The 20,812-nt window shown below is 42.4% G+C and overlaps 3 protein-coding genes across 5 annotated transcripts in view; 2 read left to right on the forward strand and 1 right to left on the reverse strand.

Annotated features, from left to right (window-relative positions):
• LOC131027633 (uncharacterized) overlaps window positions 1-17,157 on the forward strand; it is a 249,415-nt gene extending 232,258 nt beyond the window's left edge. For 2 of the 3 annotated variants that reach the window (XM_057957702.2, XM_057957713.2), the window contains 2 exons: window positions 16,397-16,833; window positions 16,925-17,157. The gene's annotated coding sequence lies outside the window, so the exon portion shown is untranslated. Of the gene's footprint in view, window positions 1-16,396; window positions 16,845-16,924 lie in introns of all 3 variants that reach the window. The other variant, XM_057957708.2, reaches the window with a different exon arrangement.
• LOC131027296 (uncharacterized) lies at window positions 8,651-9,510 on the forward strand. The gene is made up of 2 exons (XM_057957315.2): window positions 8,651-9,090; window positions 9,414-9,510. The coding sequence occupies exons 1-2, from the start codon at window positions 8,651-8,653 to the stop codon at window positions 9,508-9,510; spliced, it is 537 nt and encodes a 178-aa protein (XP_057813298.2).
• A 471-nt stretch (window positions 17,158-17,628) lies between the features above and the next one.
• Window positions 17,629-20,812, reverse strand: part of LOC131027621 (mitotic spindle checkpoint protein MAD2) — a 29,823-nt gene continuing 26,639 nt past the window's right edge. The window contains exon 8 of the transcript XR_009102505.2: window positions 17,629-17,776. The gene's annotated coding sequence lies outside the window, so the exon portion shown is untranslated. The remainder of the gene's footprint in view (window positions 17,777-20,812) is intronic.

Genomic DNA, 20,812 nt, shown 5'->3' on the forward strand with positions numbered 1-20,812 from the left:
ACTGATAAAAAAAATAAAAATTAAGATTTATTTGCTGTGTAGCAATTTCTGTGTTTTGTTATTTCTTCATTTGGTATCAGAGCCAAAGATTGGGAACGAGCTGTGAAGTTGCAAGAAAGGAGATCGCAGGTGAAAGCAAAATTAAAGAAGAAATTGCTACCTAGTAAAGAAGCCATTGAAGTGTGATCATATGAGAAGACACAAGAATTTGTGCAACAGTTTGAAGATTAGTGTTTTGCCTTAGTCATCGCCCATGGTTGAAGCCACTGCACCTTTTGTGAAGAGAGCTTGAAGACAAAGAATAGCTACTAAAGATCGCTCAGGTTGAATCCAATATAGCTAAATCTACCTAAATTTATTACAAAGGAAAGAACATGCAATAGAGATTGAAGTTGCCAGTTTTCAAGAGAGCGTGTGAGCAAAGTGTTGTCAAAAGAAGTCGCAAGGAAAGTGATTGGCTAGTCTGCATGTGAATAATTTGCCAGTTGAAAATCGGGGTCGCCCATTTCTGTTCACCAAAATCATAGCAGTTGCCAAGGAGAAATAATCTTAGCCAATATATTATTTGTGGGTCTGCAGAGATTAAAAAAGATCATGTGTTTGAAAGGCAACCCCACCCAATGTGAATTGCTCCAGCCAGTAACTGCGTGCAGTTAAAAGAACAAAAATAATTGTCCAACCTGCAAAGAACAAATCTGCTGCTAGCTTCTGAAAAGTTAAAGGAAGCCATGCAAAAAGTGATTAGCTAAGGGGAAAAGTTGTGGTTTATGAAAGCCTATCACTATCAAAGTGAAACAGGCCATTGTCAAGTCAAGGATTTGGATCATAGTTCCTCTTTTCAAAAAAGAAGGAAATGTGCTGCCGGCTAAGAAAGATATGCAGTAGACAAAAAGTTTAAAAGCCCTTCAAGGAAAGGTCACAAAAGAAAGTGAAGCCAACCCTCAAAGGAGGAGATCAAAGTTGAATTGAAATTCAAAGTCCAGTTGAAGGAATAATCAAGGTTTTTGAATAAACTCACTCCACTTCAATTGGTCTTGGCTTTAACAAAATTTCCTTTTGGACGGATGGGGTGGGTTCACACTTCCTGCACTTGATCATCTCAAGCTGAGAAAAACTTGCAATGTTTTTGAAGGACCTTCACATTTTGGTGTTCACTAACACCGATCTCGATCTTATTCAAAATTGAATAGAGGCTCAACTCTTTATCCTTGAAGATCTGCGCGTTCCTTTTCTTTTTTTAAATGCCATAGTATCATGGCAGGTTATTCCACCCATAGGCCAGCCGAGAGGGAGCCGCAAAGGAGTCTAGGCCATGAGGAGAAGAACTTCCGGAGATCAATCTGGAGGGGACCAAACCAGCTGAGCTCTTGGCAGAAGTGTTTCTAGCATTCCTGAGCCACATTACAGTGCACCAAAAGATGGTTGTCTCTCGTTCTCCTCACATAGTATGCACCAGTGTGGGCCATCATTGCTTTTATTTTTAAAGTGCATATGTATTATTACTATTATGTAAAAATTATGTGACTGATTTACATGAGAGTCTTTTTGTATTGTGATATTCTATACATTTGATATAAAAAATATAAATAAAAATTACAGTAAAATGCCTAAAGGCTACAAGTCACAACTACAAAATGATGAAAAAAAGTTACAAATAGAAAATTATGAGATTGAATAGTGACAACTGCATCAATAATATAAAAGTCTTAAATTTGTTAATGGCATAACTATTCTTTTCTGTCAAAATTTTTATATAGTCATTTCAGATTGAATTAGTGATGCTGCATCAATAATATAAAATTCTGAAATTTGCTGTAACATAAGTATTATTTTCTGTCAAAATGTTTGACTTCCGCTAATTACATAGTCATTCGTTTGGTACCTAGAATAAAATACAACAATGTTGTTGAAAATTTGCTATCTCATGAATTTCACATGATCTTCCATTCAAAGGAAAATAGTTTATAATCTCTTCAATATGTTGCTAAATCAACATGAGTAGGAGTGGTGTGAACTCTCATCATTTTCTTGCTGCATTCATTTGGGCTTGTTACTGATATCATATTCAAATTTTAGCAAAGTTCCCAGACTCGGACTCGGCTCTGACTCGGCTCGTGACTCGGCAAAATAAGAAAACCCTTGAAATTTAGAGATTTTTAACAATTTAAAGCTTTTTTCATACACCCATTATTGAATTAAGCTTAAAGACACTATAACATCATCAAATAGAAGCTAATTTGATCACATACATAAACATACATCCATCACATGCGTAGAAATGTAAATTGTAGCTGAAGGAATTAGAAAACATAGATATATAGAGTTATAAATGTTGTCCAATGTATATAAAATCCATGACTTCAAATGTTCCCAAACATATATCTAACTGTAAAGTGTAAACAAAAACAAGTCTATGGCTCAGGCTCTAGCTCTGGCTCAGCCTCGTCTATCTGCCTCATAGAAAGGCGTCTAAGGTAGGTCCTGGATGACTAAGTAGCCATAGTCTCTGCCTGTGATGTGCCAGTCTGAGTAGCCATAGGTGTTGTGCCTGATCGTGCTCTATCCTCCTCTTCTGCCATAGCCACAGCCTCAGCCTCTCTGTCTGCCTGGTCAACCCACTTAAGGTCCTCATCAATGAAGACTGGATCGATGGACTCAGTGAGCCAATCGGACTCGGGGTCGACTTGCTCTAGAGTGATCGGAGAGGAGTCAACGTCCAAAATCTGTCTAGTCCTGAGACGGAGGTTGTAATGAACAAAGACTAGATCATTCAACCTCTCCACAGACAATCTATTTCGCCTCTTCGAGTGGATGTGCTCGAACATGCTTCGATTGCGCTCACATCCAGAAGCGCTACATGGCTGGCTCAATATGCGGATGACAATTTTTTGAAAGTTTGGGGTTGAAGGCCCAAACATTTGCCACCATCTATCTGAGATAAGGAAAAGAAAAAAACATTAGTCTCATTTCCAACTTTAAAGGTAGATTATAAAATGAAAAATTAAAATGCATAAGTCATAAACGTTGTCGGGTAATTAAGCAATAAGACATTTAATGTAATTAGAGTTAATGACGGCAGTTAACTCGTCGGTTGTCGACAGTTGACACCAGGTAACTAACCAGTCACCTTTATATATTAGCGAGTCCTTGGTCATGGAGACAGGGTTAGTATGATCATCGTCATTGTACTGACATTATTATGAATCAATGAAGATCTGAGTTTCTTTATATTCTGTCATGTCGTATTCTGTCATGTCTATTATTTCTGCAATGCATTGAATTACACTTTATTGGCAAAACATTTGGCGTCATTGCCTAGACAGACTCAGGAAAAGGAGCAGATGGCGTACGGACACGATGGGCCTACCCGCGAGCAAGATTAACCCTGAGGCGGACAACGCACGAACAGAGCTCTACGACGGAGAAGATACTACAATGAGGGAATTTTTTATCTTGCTTCAGGTGGCCATCGAAACCTACGTCCGAAGAGAGGCCACGGAGGCGGAAGTTCCAACAAGTGCCATGTGGACCGCACTGGAAGTTAGCCCTACGGTGAATCAATTGATGAACCACCTCCCCCGTTTGCTTGCACAAGCTTCACTCGCATAGCGGGCTCGCCTGAAGGAAATTGCTTGCGAAGAACAACGCCAACAAATCCTCCTACAGTATGAAGAAAACAACTATCGTTGGGAAGCGCAATAGGATGGGATGCGACGAGACACTTGAACCTTGAGCCGTATGAGGCAAAATAAAGAACACTCATTGTAATAATTATGTCATATTGTTGACATAGACTTGTATCCCACAGGATGAATGAATAAAAGTGTTCTACTTTTATATGTCGTTATATATAAAGCCGTACGGGAATTAATGCCCAATACATTGAATAAAGACAAAAATAAGCAAGAGTATATAGATGAATGTGCAGTAGCCCAACGTGCCTTGATATTTGAACAAGCGGAAAGGCAACGGAGGTATAAGCGAAGGGAGGAGGAATGCTCCGAAGGGGACGGTGAGGCCGACGGCCACCCACGGAGTCGGGAGGAGTTACTTGCGGAAACCCGCCGCAGGATAGAGTGTACTAAAACTCAGTTGAGGGACTTGAGGGACTTGTCACGCACACCTGAGGCTAGGAAAACTCCACAGAGTGGGGAGGAGGCAAGGGAGGGAGAAGACATCGGGGTTGCCAAGAGTGTCGGAGGGACACCGGGGCACGGCGGTCAAGCACCTCTTACAGGATCTAACCCATCCGGAGTAGGACAGCAGCCACCAGTAGTAAAAAGACAAGGCATGGCACAAAAACAAAAACTTCCAAAGTTCCATGGGGACGGGAAAGAAGACCCTGTCCGCCACTGTCGCATTTGTGAAACAATTTGGGGAGCGAATGGTCTTACCGATCAGGACGAGTGGGTAACACAGTTTCCCGCAACCCTAAGGGGCGTGGCCATCGACTGGTTCTCCGATACGGAGAAGGCTACAATTAGCACATGGCCTGACTTGAAGAAGGAATTTCAAGCGGAGTTTCGTCTCCTAAGAGACGATAATGAGATTGTAGCCGAAATTTACGGCACAAAACAGAGGAAGAACGAGATGGTTCGAACCTATAGCCGGCGGCTCAAAGAGCTGCTAGGAAAAATGGAGAACCAGCCCGCAGACGGACTGAAAAAATGGTGGTTCGTGGAAGGTCTGAAGACGTCTCTTAGACGGAAAATGAAGATCGTACCTCCCTCTTCATATATCGACGCCTATAATAGGGCAATGGATTTAGAAAGCGAGCAGAAGACGTCCAAGAAAAAGAAAAATAAATCCTCTTCAAACGACGATTCCTCTTCTGACAAAAGCAGTAGCAGTGATGACGAGTCTAATTGGAAGGTACGGGCTCTCCAGAAAGATATGGAGCGAATGATGAGAGAGATGAAGGCGACCAAAGGAAGCACAAGCAAAGCCGACGAAGGGGATTTATGGTGCACAGACTGCCGCAGCAACGGACACACCAAGGGGTCTTGTTCGAAGAAAGCATTTTGTGATATTTGTCAGATTGTCGGACACCTTACCAAGGAGTGTCCGTACAATATGAGGACCCGTAACCAACAGGTTCTCTTTACGGAACCGTCTACGCTAGCCGGCACGTCCCAGCCTGCGATCAACAACGCGTCGTCCGGCGGCTATCGGAACAACAGGCGAGGAGGAAGAGGCAATAATAATAATACTAATAATAGAAGCCGAATCCAATATGACGCTAAAGGGCGGCCGATGATACAATGTCGAGCTTGCAACCAATGGGGGCATTTTGCCAGGGACTATACGGCGGAGGAAGTGCCACAAAAACTTTGCAAGTGGTGCGGTCCGGGGGACCATGACGATAGCAACTATCCGAAATCTGGAGTGAATTTGTTGAATGTAGAAACGGAGGATGTGCTCGCCATAACAAGATCCAAGACGAAAGCGGCCACTTACGCAAATCCTCGTACGGAAAAATGAAAGGCACTAGAGGCACGAGCGGAACTGGAGAAGGAGATGTCGACGAACAAGGATGCATACGGGCTTGCAAGTACTTCTCGCTCTGAAGCAGAAACAAATATTATAAACCAACTGCTACAGGTCGAGATACTCGTCAAAATGAAGGATCTCCTAGAAAGTATGCCACACTTGCGGACGGCACTTCTGCAATCCGTACTGATAACCCCAGTCGGCCGACCAACACATGGAAGGGACAACCTTGGCAAGACAGCGGTAGACCCATTAGCCTTGATGATCAACAATGGTAGACACCCAACAGTGGTGGAAATGGGTATACTGGGCACCATCTTGACTGACACCATTGTCGACGGCGGGTCGGGAGTAAATGTCTTGCCAGAGGAAACATGGAAAAAATTGGGCAAACCTACTCCCTAGTCGTCCACCATTAATTTATTGGGAGCAGACCAACACGGCCTCAAGCCGCTTGGCACACTCATGGCGCAGCCAGTAACGATTGGAACACAGTCGTTCGTCTTGAACTTTGTGGTCATCCCATTGAAGAAGAAGGGATATGATACCATCCTTGGCAAAGGCTGGCTGGTGGCAGCAAAAGCAAACCACAATTGGAAAAAGAACACCTTGTCCATGGAAAAGGCCAGCAGAAGATATATCATTGACCTCAAAACCCAACTGGTCAGTGAAGAGTTGGCATTAGAGTCAGAGTCCGACGGGGACAACGGTACGGATGAAGGGAAGGATGGCAGGGAACCAGATGACGAAGGCATCTTAGGAATTCAAGCCTGTTCTGAGGATGAGACAGATTCTTTGAGAGGGCTCTTCCATTGGCAAATGGAAGACTATGAATTATTGTACGGGTGCAATGTGCTGGAGATCGAAGAAGAACCTGACGAGAACGAGTTCCCACTAGAGTACGGACAATACAAGGAAGGGGATGCCCCTATGGATGACGCACCAGCGCACCAGTTCGACAAGAGTAAGCCCATAAGGTACGAGGAATCCACACTTAAAATTACAAACCTTGGAGAAACTTCAGAATAGAAAAATATTCTGGTCGACGATGACTGGAATCCGATCTTGAAGACGGCGACATTCTAAATTTTCACAGAGTACAAGGATGTGTTCGCCTGGACATATAAAGACCTCAAAGGGGTACCACAAGAACTTTGTGTACACCGGATCCCTCTGGTTCCCGGAGCCGTGCTTGTACGGAAGCGGCCATACAGGATGAACAAAAATTATGCCGCTAGCGTAAATGATGATATTGACCGCATGCTCGAAGCAGGAATCATCTTCAAGGTCCAGACCAACGAATGGGTATCACCCATTGCGGTATCCTTGAAAAAGGAAGCCGATCAAATAAGAATCTGTGTAGACTTCAGGTGTTTGAATACTGTCACAATTGAAGATCCATTTCCCATACCATTCACAGACACCATCCTTGAGGAAGTAGCGGGCCATGAAATTTATTCATTTATGGATGGATTCGCAGGATATAATCAAATTTCCATTGCAGAGGAGGACAAATTGAAGACCACCTTTGTCGTAGAAGATGGCGTCTATGCATACAACCAGATGCCATTCGGGTTGTGCAACGCGCCAGCTACCTTCCAACGGATAATCCTCCATATTTTCGACAAAATGTCCGTAGGAAACTTCAAAGCATTCTTGGACGACTGGTCCATTTACAGCACGGAAGAGGCACATCTCGCCGCACTTGGCGAATGCATGGAAAGATGCCGACGAGCCCTCCTCGCCCTAAATCCCAAGAAATGCAGATTTATGGTGCCTCAAGGCAAGTTACTAGGGCACATTGTCTGCAAGGCCGGACTGAAGACTGACCCTGACAAGGTACGGGTCATTGTGGAGATGGAGGAGCCCAACGATGTCACTAGCGTCAAGTCATTTCTTGGACACATTGGGTATTATAGGCGGTTTATTAAGAACTTTGCCCAAGTATCATACCCACTTGATATGCTGACACGAAGGGGGGAGCCGTACATCTGGGGGACGGCCCAAGAAGAGGCTTTCCAGGAGTTAAAGTCACGGTTGGTAGGTGCGCCAATCCTAACATATCCAGACTGAGACAAAGAGTTCCATGTACATGTCGACGCATCCAACTTTGCCATAGGGGCCACATTGGCGCAGGTTGGCAACCACGGGTTGGGCCCCCTAGTGTATTTTGCAAGCTGACTCTTGTCAAAAGCAGAGAAGAATTATAGCATGACGGAGAGAGAAGCCCTCGGGATGGTATACTCCGTCCAGAAATTCCGACATTACCTATTGGCGACACCATTCACATTTTATGTGGATCACCAGGCGTTGATGTACCTGGTGAACGAGTGTGGGCGAATACCTGTCAACTTCAAAATTTCCTAAGGAAATGTCGTCAGGCGAAAGACGAAAACTTGTACTAAGAAGCAGAACGTTCCAACTTATAAATGGCCTTCTCTACAAGATGGGACTTGACCAGATCCTAGGACGATGCGTCTTGGAAGAGGAAATCCCAGGAGTCCTGAGAGAAGCACATGAAGGGGTCGCAGGAGGACACATGGGACCGGACACGACGGCAAGGAAAGTCTTACTAGCAGGCTTATGGTGGCCAACAGTGCATAATGATGCCAGAGAATGGTTGACAAGTTGTGATACATGTCAACGCGCTGGACGACCGTTAAAGAGGGATTTTATGCCACTCAACCCATCGAATGCTCAAGAGCTGTTCGAAAGATGGGGGTTAGACTTCATTGGTCCGTTGAAACCAAGCCGGGCCCGACGATGTAGATTCATTGTCGTGGCGACCGAATACTTGACCAAATGGGTCGAAGCGAGGGCCTTGGCAAACAACTCCGCCGTTAGTACGGCGAGATTCATTTATGAACAGATTATCACCCGGTATGAAATACCTATACAGTTGACAAGTGATAGACGAGGGCACTTCGTAAACCACATTATCCGATTGTTGACAACCAAATTCAAAATTTTCCATTCTCTATCAAGTCCGTACTATCCTTGGGCAAACGGCCAGGCTGAGGCGACCAACAAAATCATGGTGTCAGTAATTTATAAGTCCTGCGGGGTTGAGAAGGAAGACTAGGAGGAGCGTCTACTGTAGGTACTTTAGGCGTACCAAACAACTTACAAAGTAACCACTGGGCAGACACCATTCCAATTAATGTACGGCCAGGAGGCTGTGGTGCCAGTGGAATTCATGGTGCCAAGTCTCAGAATTGCCATTGACAACAGGTTAGGCGACATGGAAAGCCTCCGGGAGAGACTATACGCCCTGAATAAGTTGGATGAAAGACGGACGATGGCACAGTGGGCGACGGAGACAGCTCAGCAACAACGGAAAGCCTGGCACGATAAACATTTAAGAAGGATGCAGTTCACCCCGAGGCAATTGGTATTGAAGTTTAACGGTCGAAATGAAATTAAGCCAGGCAAGTTCAAGGTAAAATGGCTAGGTCCCTTTAATATTCGCGAAGTTGGCGCGAACGGAGCCATCAAGCTGTGGACGATGGACGGGATGGAGGTGCCTGATGTTGTAAATGGCTCCAAGTTGAAAATCTATCACCAACGGAGGCAAGAGACGAGGTCTGCCCAGGCAGACAGGTAAGTGCGGTCGTATGGAAATGACTGTACGGTAGGTCCGTACGACCTCGTACGATGCTGTAGGAAAAAAAACGGAAAATTAAAAAACTTAAAAATGTTGTCGTACGGAAATAACAATACAGTGGGTTCGTACGGCCGTACGGTACAGAATTTTTTTAAAATTAAAAAAAAGTACAATCATACGGAAAAGGCCGTACGGATGTACGGAATTGAGTTTTTAAAAAATCAAAAGAAAACTGTACGGTACAGACGTACGGAATTGAGTGAAAGGGACGTACAGAAAAAAGTTAAAGTTATTATTTTTTATTTTTTTTGTCATTAAGTGTTTTATATGGCATGAATACTCAAGAAATTGCCAAGTTAGAAAATTGTCGGGTTATAAAGACGTCCGTATGGACAAATCAGCTACTTGCCAGTTAGAAAATTGTCGGGTTATAAAGACATTGGTACAAACAAATCAGCTACTTGCTAGTTAGAAAATTGTCGAGTGATAGCCGTACAATCAAATCAGCCGTACCACATTAGCAAGGCAAATCCGTACAAAACGAAAGACAGTTAAGGCTCGAAACAGTTATAAATCGAACCCCAGACAAGGAATTTTTATTTTATTTTGATTAATGGCGACTGAACCAAGGGGATTGAAAAAGCTAGACTGGAGGAAGAAATTGCAAGAAAGAGAAGAGCAAGCCAAGAAGGAAGCCAGAAAGAAACCTGCTGTAGCAATGGGTGACCAAGACAAGGGCAAAGCAATTGCACAGGATGCAAGAAAGGGAATAGTTACGCAGGTCACCGCAGATACAATTCTATTCGAGGGTTTGGCTGGAACGGTGTGCAGGCAATGGTGGGAAAATGCCATGAGCCCGTCAGATATTGAGATAAAAATTGAATTAGCAAAAGCTAGGGCCCATGATGCTATTCAGATGCCCATTTTTAGTATTAAGGAATTCGAACCCTGCCTACGACAAATGATTAAAACATATGATCCTGAACTTCGCACATCGTCATTCAATTTCCAGCACACTAGCATCATTGTTTCATTTAACTCTGATGATTTTGAGAGAGTATTTGGCATTCCTGACAAGGGTAAAAAGATTGACAAAAAGGTAACAAAGTTGTCCGAGGAAAGAAGAACCCAACTTTTAAAAGAAATGTGTAGGGACAACTTGACTGCAGAAGAATGGAGTCGCATCCTAGATCCGAAGGGAAGAGGTCTAAAGAAGACATTTTTAAAATCTGGCATCTGGCAATGTTTACTTGACGTAGTACAAAGCAGGCTGACTGGCGCTAGCAGAGCGTCGGACGCGGCAGTACCTCTGATCGCATTGATGGCAGGACTCAGAAAGGGCACGGTGTATGATTGGGCCAGTCTACTTGTTTTCAGACAAAGCCCACGACTGTATGATGCTGAAACATAAAGTATTTTATATGTCACATCACGCTATCGGATTATTTTTAGATTCCGTGCGTGTACAGGTGCCACCACACCGTAGAGGATGGCAGTCGCGAGATAGCATCAACTCCCTTAAGCCAGCTATATTTTATTGGTCAGAGCTGGATATTTTGACGACCGCCGAGGGACAAACTAGCAGGAAGAAGAGGAGACAGGTCCACGTAGTGGTGTCGGCCAGTGACACGGATTCAGGATGACATGGCACTAGTGAGGAGGAAAGTGAGGGGTCGGATGATTCAGAGGAAGATAGCACCTTCAGGTTTTCACAGACCAAGCAGCCAGTACCGCCGCAGGAGACCCCCACCACTCAGACAGTATCGTTGGCAAGTGTACCAAGGGGGCATCGTGGAATGCCTGGAGGGGGAGTTGGCAGGACCAGCCAGGTGGTATTTACTCCAGCATTCCTAACCGTTGGAGGAGAGGGAGGACCATTGGCATCATCTGGAGTCACAGTGGGTACCATCTCTACCATCCCCATACCTGGGTTTGGTCAGATGCATCCTCAGCCTCCACCAGTCTAGCCATCGCCAGTCACAGCCAAGATGACGACACCAGCGAGTGCACCAGCACGCATGCCCGTCATCCTGACGGAACCTAGGACAGAGGAGGCCCAGAGGACGGTCAAGTAGAGGCCGGCGGGGGACGATGTCGATTCATGGCTAGACAGATATGCGGCTCTACCTTCATCCCCACGCAGGCAAGCACCACCCACACCTTTCTACCCTTGTATTCCTTCACCTCCAGGGGTTATCGACTTGGACAGTGGCACTAGAAAGAAGGGCAATAGAAAGACACTGCTGGTGGAGGAGGGGGCAGTATCACCGCAGCAGCAGCATCAGGTTGGACGGATTGGAGAAGGGAGACCTACTGCCATGGTGCAGTTCTTAGCCAGGATGGAGGAGGAGGTTCAGTTACTGGTTGCCTCGACAGTAGAGGAGTCTGTCGAACAACTCACTTTGCGGAGACTCCTTGCGTTTGCTACATCTGGAGTAGCAGTGGCATTTCTGCAGTGTTTTGAGCAGCATGGATGGCCGACGCTTGATCTTCCAGAGATGCGAGCAGAGTGGCAGAGCTAGGAGGTGGCCGGAGGGAGTCGGATACAATCTGTGGTCAGACGGATTGAGCAGGCTGTACGAGATAGGTATCTCGAGCTTCAAGAGACTCAGCTCAGGGCGGATAGGGCTCAGGAGGAGTTGGCCACTTGCATCCCTGCATTGGAGACAGAGTTAGAGTAGCAGCGCACCCATGCTAGGAGTACCGATGAGATCCTTGCCACCGTGAGAGGAGAATTGAGTGTCGTGAAGATAGAGTTGGCAGTGCAGTCAAATGAGAGAGCCTCAGCAGAATCGAGAGTTGCTACCCTAGCAATCGAGTTGGAAGCGAAGCATCAGGAATTGATGGAGGCAGTGTTTCGAGTGAGGAGTTCCCGGGAGCGGTAGTTGCGGGCTGAGCAGGACCTCTGATACCGGACCGACCAGGTAGTACAACTTCGGGAGCAGTTGGCAGTAGCAGCCCCAGCCGACCATCAGGGATGCCTCCCTTACCCCCTCAGTAGTTTGTGTGTAGTTGTTATTTTGTGGGGTTCGTAGTTGTTATCTATTGTAGGCATATCATTCCCATTTTGTTGTCTGTCGTCCGAAGACGACATTTCTTTTTTGGGGGGATGATGTTGTCGGGTAATTAAGCAATAAGCCATTTAATGTAATTAGAGTTAATGACGGCAGTTAACCCGTCGGTTGTCGACAGTTGACACCGGGTAACTGATCGGTCACCTTTATATATTAGCGAGTCCTTGGTCATGGAGACAGGGTTAGTATGGTCATCATCATTGTACTGAAATTATTATGAATCAATGAAGATCTGAGTTTCTTTATATTCTGTCATGTTGTATTATGTCATGTCTATTATTTCTGCAATGCATTGAATTACACTTTATTGGCAAAACAATAAACTTTAGAATTTTCTACCTGCCTGCAATTTTGTCCGACCCCCTTTGCACAATTGGCTGGCAAAGATCGCCCCTACTGCATTATTAAATGCATCCTTCTCCAGCAGTGTAGTTGTGGTATCAGTGCCCATCCGTTGTACTACTGAATATAGTCTGCTAAGAACCTCCTCATCCGCTTTGAAATCAGCACGGAAACGAAATGATGGATTGAGGTAATAAGCTGCTTCATGGATGGGCCTATGAAGTTGGTTATGCCATCTTCTATCAATTATGTCCCAAATGGGCCTATACTTATCCTCAACTCCAGCATATATAGATCTAATGGCCTCCTTGGCCCTATCCATGCCCTCATATATGTAGTCCATAGCGGGCTTCTCCCCATCAACAACTCGTAGGAGAACTACTAGGGGCTCAGTGACCTGCAAATAATGTTAAACAAAAATAGTTAACTCACAAGTGTGCATGAAAATAAGAAAAATTGCAAAGTTGTACAATGCGAACAAAACAAAAATATGCATATAAATTTATAAAATTACTTGCACAATCTCTGCACAAGGGGTCCAAAAACCTACCTCATCAAAAATGCAATCTGCTACATCTATCCCTACAGTTTTCGTAGCATAGGATGAGGAAGTCCACTCCTCACCAACAAATATGCGCCTCAAAGATGCCTTTGATTTTAACAAGAATTTCAATGCGAGGAAATTTGAGGCAAATTTCGTTATACCAAGACGAGCCAACTCCCTTTCCCCCGTGTATTGCCTCATAATGCTAAGGACCAATGCATGATTGTAAATAAATTTGCATATATTCGCGGCCCTTTCAACGCATCCTTTCACCCATCCAAGTTGACCTATATCCTTGAGCATGAGGTCAAGGCAATGGGCCGCACATGGAGACCAAAAGATTTTTGGGTGCCTCTCCATCAAAAGTTTTCCTGCAACAATTTAAAATTAGTTAAAGAATTAGATGTGATAAGTATCAAGAAATTTTACCATTAATATTTAAAAGTTTAAAACTTAAAACTTAAAACTTAAAAGAAAACTTTTAAAGTTTACCTGCAGCAACATAACTTGCTGCATTATCCGTCACCACTTGCACCACATTTTCTTCCCCCACCTCATCTATAACTTCCTCAATAGCCTCACATAAGTATGCCGCATTTTTGACATGTGAGGAAGCATCGATGGACTTCAGAAACATGGTGGATCCTGAAAATAAAACAAATTAATTATCAATAAATTAGAATGTAAATTATTCAATTTCAATCACAATGCATTTAGAGAAGTAAAATGATCAATCACCTCCACTGGAAACAAGAAAATTTAGGAGTGTTCTATTCCTCCTATCAGTCCAACCATCTATCATGATGGTGCAACCCTTGTGGCTCCAAGATTGGCGGTGCTCCTCTAGGTCAACTTTCATATCTTCCACCATTTCCAACAAGAGAGGGCCACTCAACTCAGTATCACTAGGGGCTTTAAACCCCGCCCCACAAATGGTTACTGCATCAATCATGCCTTGCCAATAAGGAGATCTGTCACAGATTGAAATAGATTAAATAAGAAAAGTTCAATTTCAATTTCAATTTCAATTTTCAACTTCAAACCATAAAATTTTAAATTTTAATTTAAAACAATCAAATAAAAAAGTATCTGACTGCAATAAATGGAATGTTGCAGAAGTACCAAAACTTGCAAATTGTTTTTTTTACTTCATCATGGACCTCCTTGTTCCAAGACATGCTCTCAAGCGAGCGCTGTGCGCCAGGAGTAGTGTATGGTACAAAAAAATTGTCTATCTTGGATTTTCGCACTCTAGGACCAAAAGTGTGACTAGTAGGAGCAGAAATAGAAGTACTAGCACTAGCAGAAGTACTAGGACAAAAGGGAGGCATAGAAGAACCCTCTCCAACACAACCTATGGATGCAGTTGTGGATGCGAATGCGGATGTGGTTGGAGGGGAACCAATATGACATAACTCCTCTCTTTGTCTTTTTTTTGTTTGTTTATGTATTTCAAAATTTTCAAATTGGACGTAACAAAAACGGATTGCTTCGGGAGGTACCTCGGGACAAGGCTCAGCATCATGACCACGTATGCCAGCAATATGATATTTCAATCTATTTATCCCCCCATGGTTAATTTCCTTACAAAAAAACACTTGGTTTGATTTCTTTGTCTACCAGGGAATTCTTCAATGTATTTCCATGCCTCATCTTTTTGACCATGTTTCCTAGGCTTAAGTTGTGTAGGATTAGGATGAGCCATTAGGAAAAAAAATTGTTTTCAAAACGTGAGGGCTGCTGCAATAAGACAATTTTATAAATCACCATTTGAGCATTGTGTTTTACAAAGTTTTAAATTTTAAATTTTAAACTAATTAAAAAAAATCAGCAAAGACTAATTTGTGCATTGTGTTTTTTCTTGAAAATTTTCAAATTTCAAAGAAAGAAATTAAGAATTGAGAAAAATCAGCAAACCCTAGATTTTAAAAAAAATCTAGGGTTTGCTATGCTATTGTTCTATTTATCTCATTGTGATTGAACTTTGAAATATGCAATATAGATTTGGAAAGTTGAACTTAAAAAAAAAATAACAAAACGAAAAATCCATAAATATAGAAAAAAAACCAACATAATCAATAAAAATTAACACTTACCTCTTTCAAATTTGTTGAGAAGTGTTTGAAATGAGCTTCTATGGACTCCTTGAGAAGTGTTTGAAATGAGCAACTGTAGTGCTGCCCCAATGTGATTTGTGTAAGCTTTTCACCTCTTCCTTTCAGCTGGTTGCAAAACTATGGCTTCCTATTTTTCTCTCTTCCTCTTTTTTTTCTTCTCTTCCACTCATAAAAGTGAATGCCAATCCCTTTTAGGGTTATAACAAAGGGAAATGGAAAAAAAAACATAAAAAAATGTTACATTTTTTGAAGTTTTTGTGACTACACGTTTTCACTTGACGCGGCAGGGTCACAAGCCTCGGACTCGGCGAGTCAGGGTGTGACTCGCTGACTTGGCGAGTCAGGCGAGTCACACTCCCTGACCCATCCGAGCCCAGGTCAGGGTCACTGTGACCCGGCGGGGGTCACCCGGCCCGCGGACTCGCGTGACTCGCCGCGAGTCACAGAACTCTGAATTTTAGTGCATATTCTCCATTGAATTCCTTCAAAATGCAAGGGGAGAAAAAATCTGACCATTATCATTTATCAGTAGAACAAACGACAGTGAGTTACAGAACATGTAATGCAGCTGTTCACATTTATGTGGAACAACCTGAATCTGGGCCAAATTACACAACATTATATAAAGTCAGTTTAAATTACACACCAGTTATATCCCATTTTTTCTCCTTTTTTCTTTGTTTTTTTTTAATTGCACTTTTTGCAGATTGAGCTGTAGCCATCCATAGTACAGACAGGCGGAAACACCTAGCTGACTTTCATGCATGGAACATAGTATTTTTGCCTTGTGTTTACATGATAATGCACCTTGTATTGTGGATATGTGCTTAGAATATTAAATGGTGATTAATTATTTAAGGGCCTGATTAATTCTTGCATTATGCTTAATCATATACATAGCAAATGATTTTGCTCTTAACTTTTCATAGTTTTCTTAAAGGATGATGTTTATAGTAAGATGTTTGAAACTTTACGATTAGTAGTCATTGCTGGTTAGAATGCTCAGTTTAAATGTAAACTTATGCTTTGATATAAGCTTATGGTTTTGCAGATGAGCTGTTCAATCGTAGAAGGTGGTTGTTGGCTGCAATTTGTTTTTTATTACGTTTTTAATTTTCTTGGAGATGTGAAATTGGTTTACAGTTGCCTCTAGCAAGTGGTGTATTCTAATACAAATAAAGAAGATATGGATTAGTTATACAGTCTTTGTTCCTTTTGAATACAGGACAAGAAACAGGGTTCAAGCAAATAAGATACTTTACCTTACTTTGGTCCTATTGAATGTTACGTTCAAATATTTTCTTATGACTTGTAAGAATCAAGTGGCTTTTGAACCCTTTGATGTGGCTCACTCACGTGGAACCCCTGGAGGCAATTTGTGAAGGCAATTAAATCTTAGATCTGAGTTGTCTTTTAAAATGGTAAACTTTAAACTTTAAATTACTAATGAAAAATTGGTTGCATGTTCTGCAAGTGTTACCTTTTTTAAGTTACTATATTAGAAAAAGAGACGGAAGAGAGTACCATCAGGCCTCTGAGGTAATGAGATTCTGTTAGATCTGAACCTGTGTTGTAACCACCTTCTTGATTCTGACTGAAAGTGTTGATGATCCACACAAGTGTTCATTGAAAGTGTTGTACAAGGGTGAGCTTCAGGTTATGGTATGTACAAGGTATAGATTCCATTTTGGATGTGCACTGTGCATATATTTTATGTTTATTTGTTTACTAAAGAAGTTTTTTTTTGTTGCAGACTTCTTATCTCGTCATATCAATGATAAAGCTACCAAACTCTTCTGGGAGCAATTGATAGTCCAGAAGTTGTTTGGAAAGGCTAACTCTTGCACATATATTAACACTAGTTTTATCATTTGTAATATGTATTATATACATTATTCTTTGAGAGAATCAGTTGCAATCCTAGTTATGCAACATTTTGTGTATTTCTTCACATCGAAGCAAATAAAGTATTCTGGAATTTGAGCATCTGGTCATTTATCTTTCTTGGAAAATTTTGTTCTCCATTTATTTGTTTCTGGCAGTTGGACATATCATCTATATAAATTCTTTGATGTCTAAAAATAAAAACATAGAAAATTGATACATGTTGTATGCAAAAACACTTAGTCTATCCCATGTTTAAATTGCAGATACCTTTGAAATTTATATATAGAATATAAATATACAAAAAAAAATGCAGAACTCTCTTAGAGCATTTAAGAAAATAAGAAAGGTGTAATTGGTTTAGTCCGAATTTTCGTTACTGAATGCTGAAGAGATTCATTTTATATTGATACAACTTCATGGTCCGCTAGCATCTTTAAGTTATATGACTTGACTTAGAGAACATAGGGGCTATATATGTGTCTGCCCCTAGGTTCTAACAAAATTGCCACCTGTCAAATAACCATACCAGATCATTGTTGGAAAGTCAAATGCAGGAAACATTAACTTGGTTTATCCTTAAGTGATAGCAACATAACAAGGCCTCAAATGTTCAATCAAAATTTCAAGTTCACAGATTGACAATGTAATCACTCATTCTGTGGTCCACTGGTACTTTGGGGCACTTCGCAACAGTGCCTAGTAATCCTGAGCCATAAACCTGCAAAAAGAGAAAAAGACTAGGATTAGAGAATTAATTAAAACTTTCATATCTGCTATGCATGTACAGTGGACGGTTTTGAAGATGTCCACTTTGTCAAAGCAATTGACAACAACAAACACATTTAATAAATTAATGTAAGGAAATAGGGAGAATGTATTTCAACTACCATGTTTCTATTCATTTATAGCAATCAAAATGGTACTTATGTATTTGATGCTTCGTGAGTTTTTCAATTTATTGAGCACACAAGTCAAATTCAAACTAGACACAAATAAAGTATTTCAACTTCATGCTGAAACAATTAGTACGTAGCGTGTAGCCAGACGAAATGCTATTTTTCATTTCAACTTTTTACACATACTACAATGAGAAGCAAATTCTGTAAATCAGTATAGTCACCTAGAAAAACATTTCATACAATGAAAAGAAGTGGAAAACAAGTACAAAAACTATATTATGCATCTTATCGATCATGCCCAAAGAGAAATTTTTCACTAGTAGATTTGACAAAAATTTCATAGCACCATTAACAATGGAGATTTTGCAATCTCTTCTATTTTTCGTAGCTCCAAAAATGCTTTAAAGCAATCAAGGAAATTGGTGCTTATCAGACTGTTGTCATTTTATGACACCCTTGGTCCATCAGTAAGAACCGATCAGAGATATGATCCATGGACCAACACTGCCCTAGTTGATCAAGGAGAAAGCAAAAGAATCATGAAGTGTGAAGTGTTGTCTTGTCCGAAGTAAGTTCCTCCCGTGGCCTTTTCTTCCTTCCTCAAAACCCCGGAATGAGGTTCTAAGGTTCTTTCCCTTTGCCTTCTCCTCTTCTCCTTCTTCGGAACTTCGGAACCCTGAGGTTCCAAAGTTCCTTCTCTTTGCCTTTTCTCACTTTTTTTTTCTCCGGAACTTCGGAACCCTCCCTCTTCGTTTTTTTCTTTCTCTGGAACTCCGAAACCCCAAGGTTCCGAAGTTTCTTCCCTTTGCTGTCTCTCCTTTCTTTTCTCGGAAACCCAAGTTTCCGAAGTTCCTCCCTTTCTTTCCCCAAAACTCCGGAACCCCGAGGTTCCGAAGTTCCCTTCTCTTCTTCTTCCCTTCCCCGGAACTCTGAACCCCGAGGTCCTGAAGTTCCTTTGCTAGATTTCGCCTTTTCCTTGCCTCCTTCTTAGTTCCCCGGAACTCCGGAACCCCGAGGTTCCGAAGTTCCTTTCCCTTGCCTTCTCTGGAACCCCGAGGTTCTGAAGTTCCCTCCATGCCTTTTTTCTTCCTTTCTCCAGAATTCCGGAACACAGAGGTTCCAAAGTTCTCTTCCTTTGCTTCCCTTTTTCCTTCCCAGAACTCCAAAACCCCAAGGTTCCGAAATTCCTTCCTTAGCCCTTTTTTTCAGTCCTTCGAAACCCTGCGGTTTCGAAGTTCCCTGTTGCTGTCTTTTCTCCTTCCTGGGACCTCGAAGTTCCGAGGTTCTTTCCTTGTCTTCCCCCACTTCGGGAACCTGAGTTTCCAAAGTCCCCAGACTCCTTTCCGACTGGCGACACTTCCGGATGGCGTGATCAACACTCAAAGCTTTAAATGCTCCGACGACTTTTGTGACTTATACACTTTCTTTTGTGGTGCCACAGGGGTGCATTTAATGTTTTTGGCAAGATTTCCATCAAGGGATGTACGGGGCCATGCTTGTTGTGGTGACTTATGTCATGTCTGCATACTCTGACTTTGGAAGGTCAGTCTATCCACCTTCTCAGGGTTGCCTTTTGTGGGTACGGCTAGGTTGCTTGCATGTATAGAAGTCAAGTGCATGCACTTCTCTGCACTCTCGGACTGACATGCAGGGATCATGATCACTCTTGTAACCATTTTTCTATATATGGTTGTTAAGCCTCTTTGTAAAGGGTTCTCTCCCTACTGCCTTGAGTTTTCCTATGCTCTTTCTCTTCTCTTGAAGACTTGTAATTATTTTTGCATTTCTGCAACTGTAAGTTTGGCCTTTGGCCTTTGAATGAATTGAAATTAGATTCTTGCCTTCCTTCAACTTATGCATGTTGTTTATGTTTCCTTACCTTCATCATAGGTGTATGTTTTGTGGCTCTTCCCTCCATATTTGAGTCACTCATGCAACTGAAGTTTGTGCATCTCTTGGGTATTTCAATTGATTCCTTGTGCCATTTCGAGTGGGGAGAGTAACAATCTCTTATCTTGGTGCATCACCTCCTTTGATTTCAATCAATTATCTTTTCCTTTTACCTCTGCAATTTGTTAGGATAGGCCTAGGAGTTAGTTTTGAAGTGTTGAGTTCGTTCAACACCTGCACCTTGATGGAGAAGGAAGTCGACTTTCTATGGAGATTCAACCCCCTTGCGCAAGGTCCCACACTTCGAGGTTGTTTCCATGTTTCACAAGGTTGCTGAGTTGATAGCTCAGTGAGGGTGCAAGTTACTGTGATAACAGTTTTTGGCATGCTTGGTGGGACATAGTTCAATTTACATGCTAAGGATTCAGTGTTGTTTTTGGCATCTCAGCCTTTAGAGGTAGTCATCTTGAAGCACTTGGTGACTTTGCTCACAAGACTAGTCTCTTGTAAATGAATTGTTGCTAACTCTGGAACCTCGAGGTCTCCAGGTTCCGAAGTCACTAAGCCATCCTAACTCTAGAACCCCCAGGTTCCGAAGTTCCTAGGTCCGCTTCTTCGGAAACCTCAAGTTCTGAAGCGCTCAACTCTGGAACCCCTAGGTTCGGAAGTCTCTGCTCACCAGTTCAATCTCTCGCTCAAGCAAGTTCATGATTTCATGCCCAGAATTCATACAAGGGCGTCTTCTAGAGGTAGTTTCTAGTTCGAAGAGCTTTCATCTTCAGGTTCTAGAAGGCGGAGAGGTAGACCTTCATTATCACTAGTTAGGGAGCTCAAGGTTGTAAACACTCCATATCCCAGGTCTCATTCTACCCCTCCATTCACAAGACCATTACTATGAAGAGCTCCCACCACTCATATCAATAGCCATTGTTTCACATGCCAAGAAATCAGGTTTTTGTTACCTT

Source organism: Cryptomeria japonica, chromosome 1, assembly GCF_030272615.1.
Source record: "Cryptomeria japonica chromosome 1, Sugi_1.0, whole genome shotgun sequence".
Classification (NCBI taxonomy): Eukaryota; Viridiplantae; Streptophyta; class Pinopsida; order Cupressales; family Cupressaceae; genus Cryptomeria; species Cryptomeria japonica.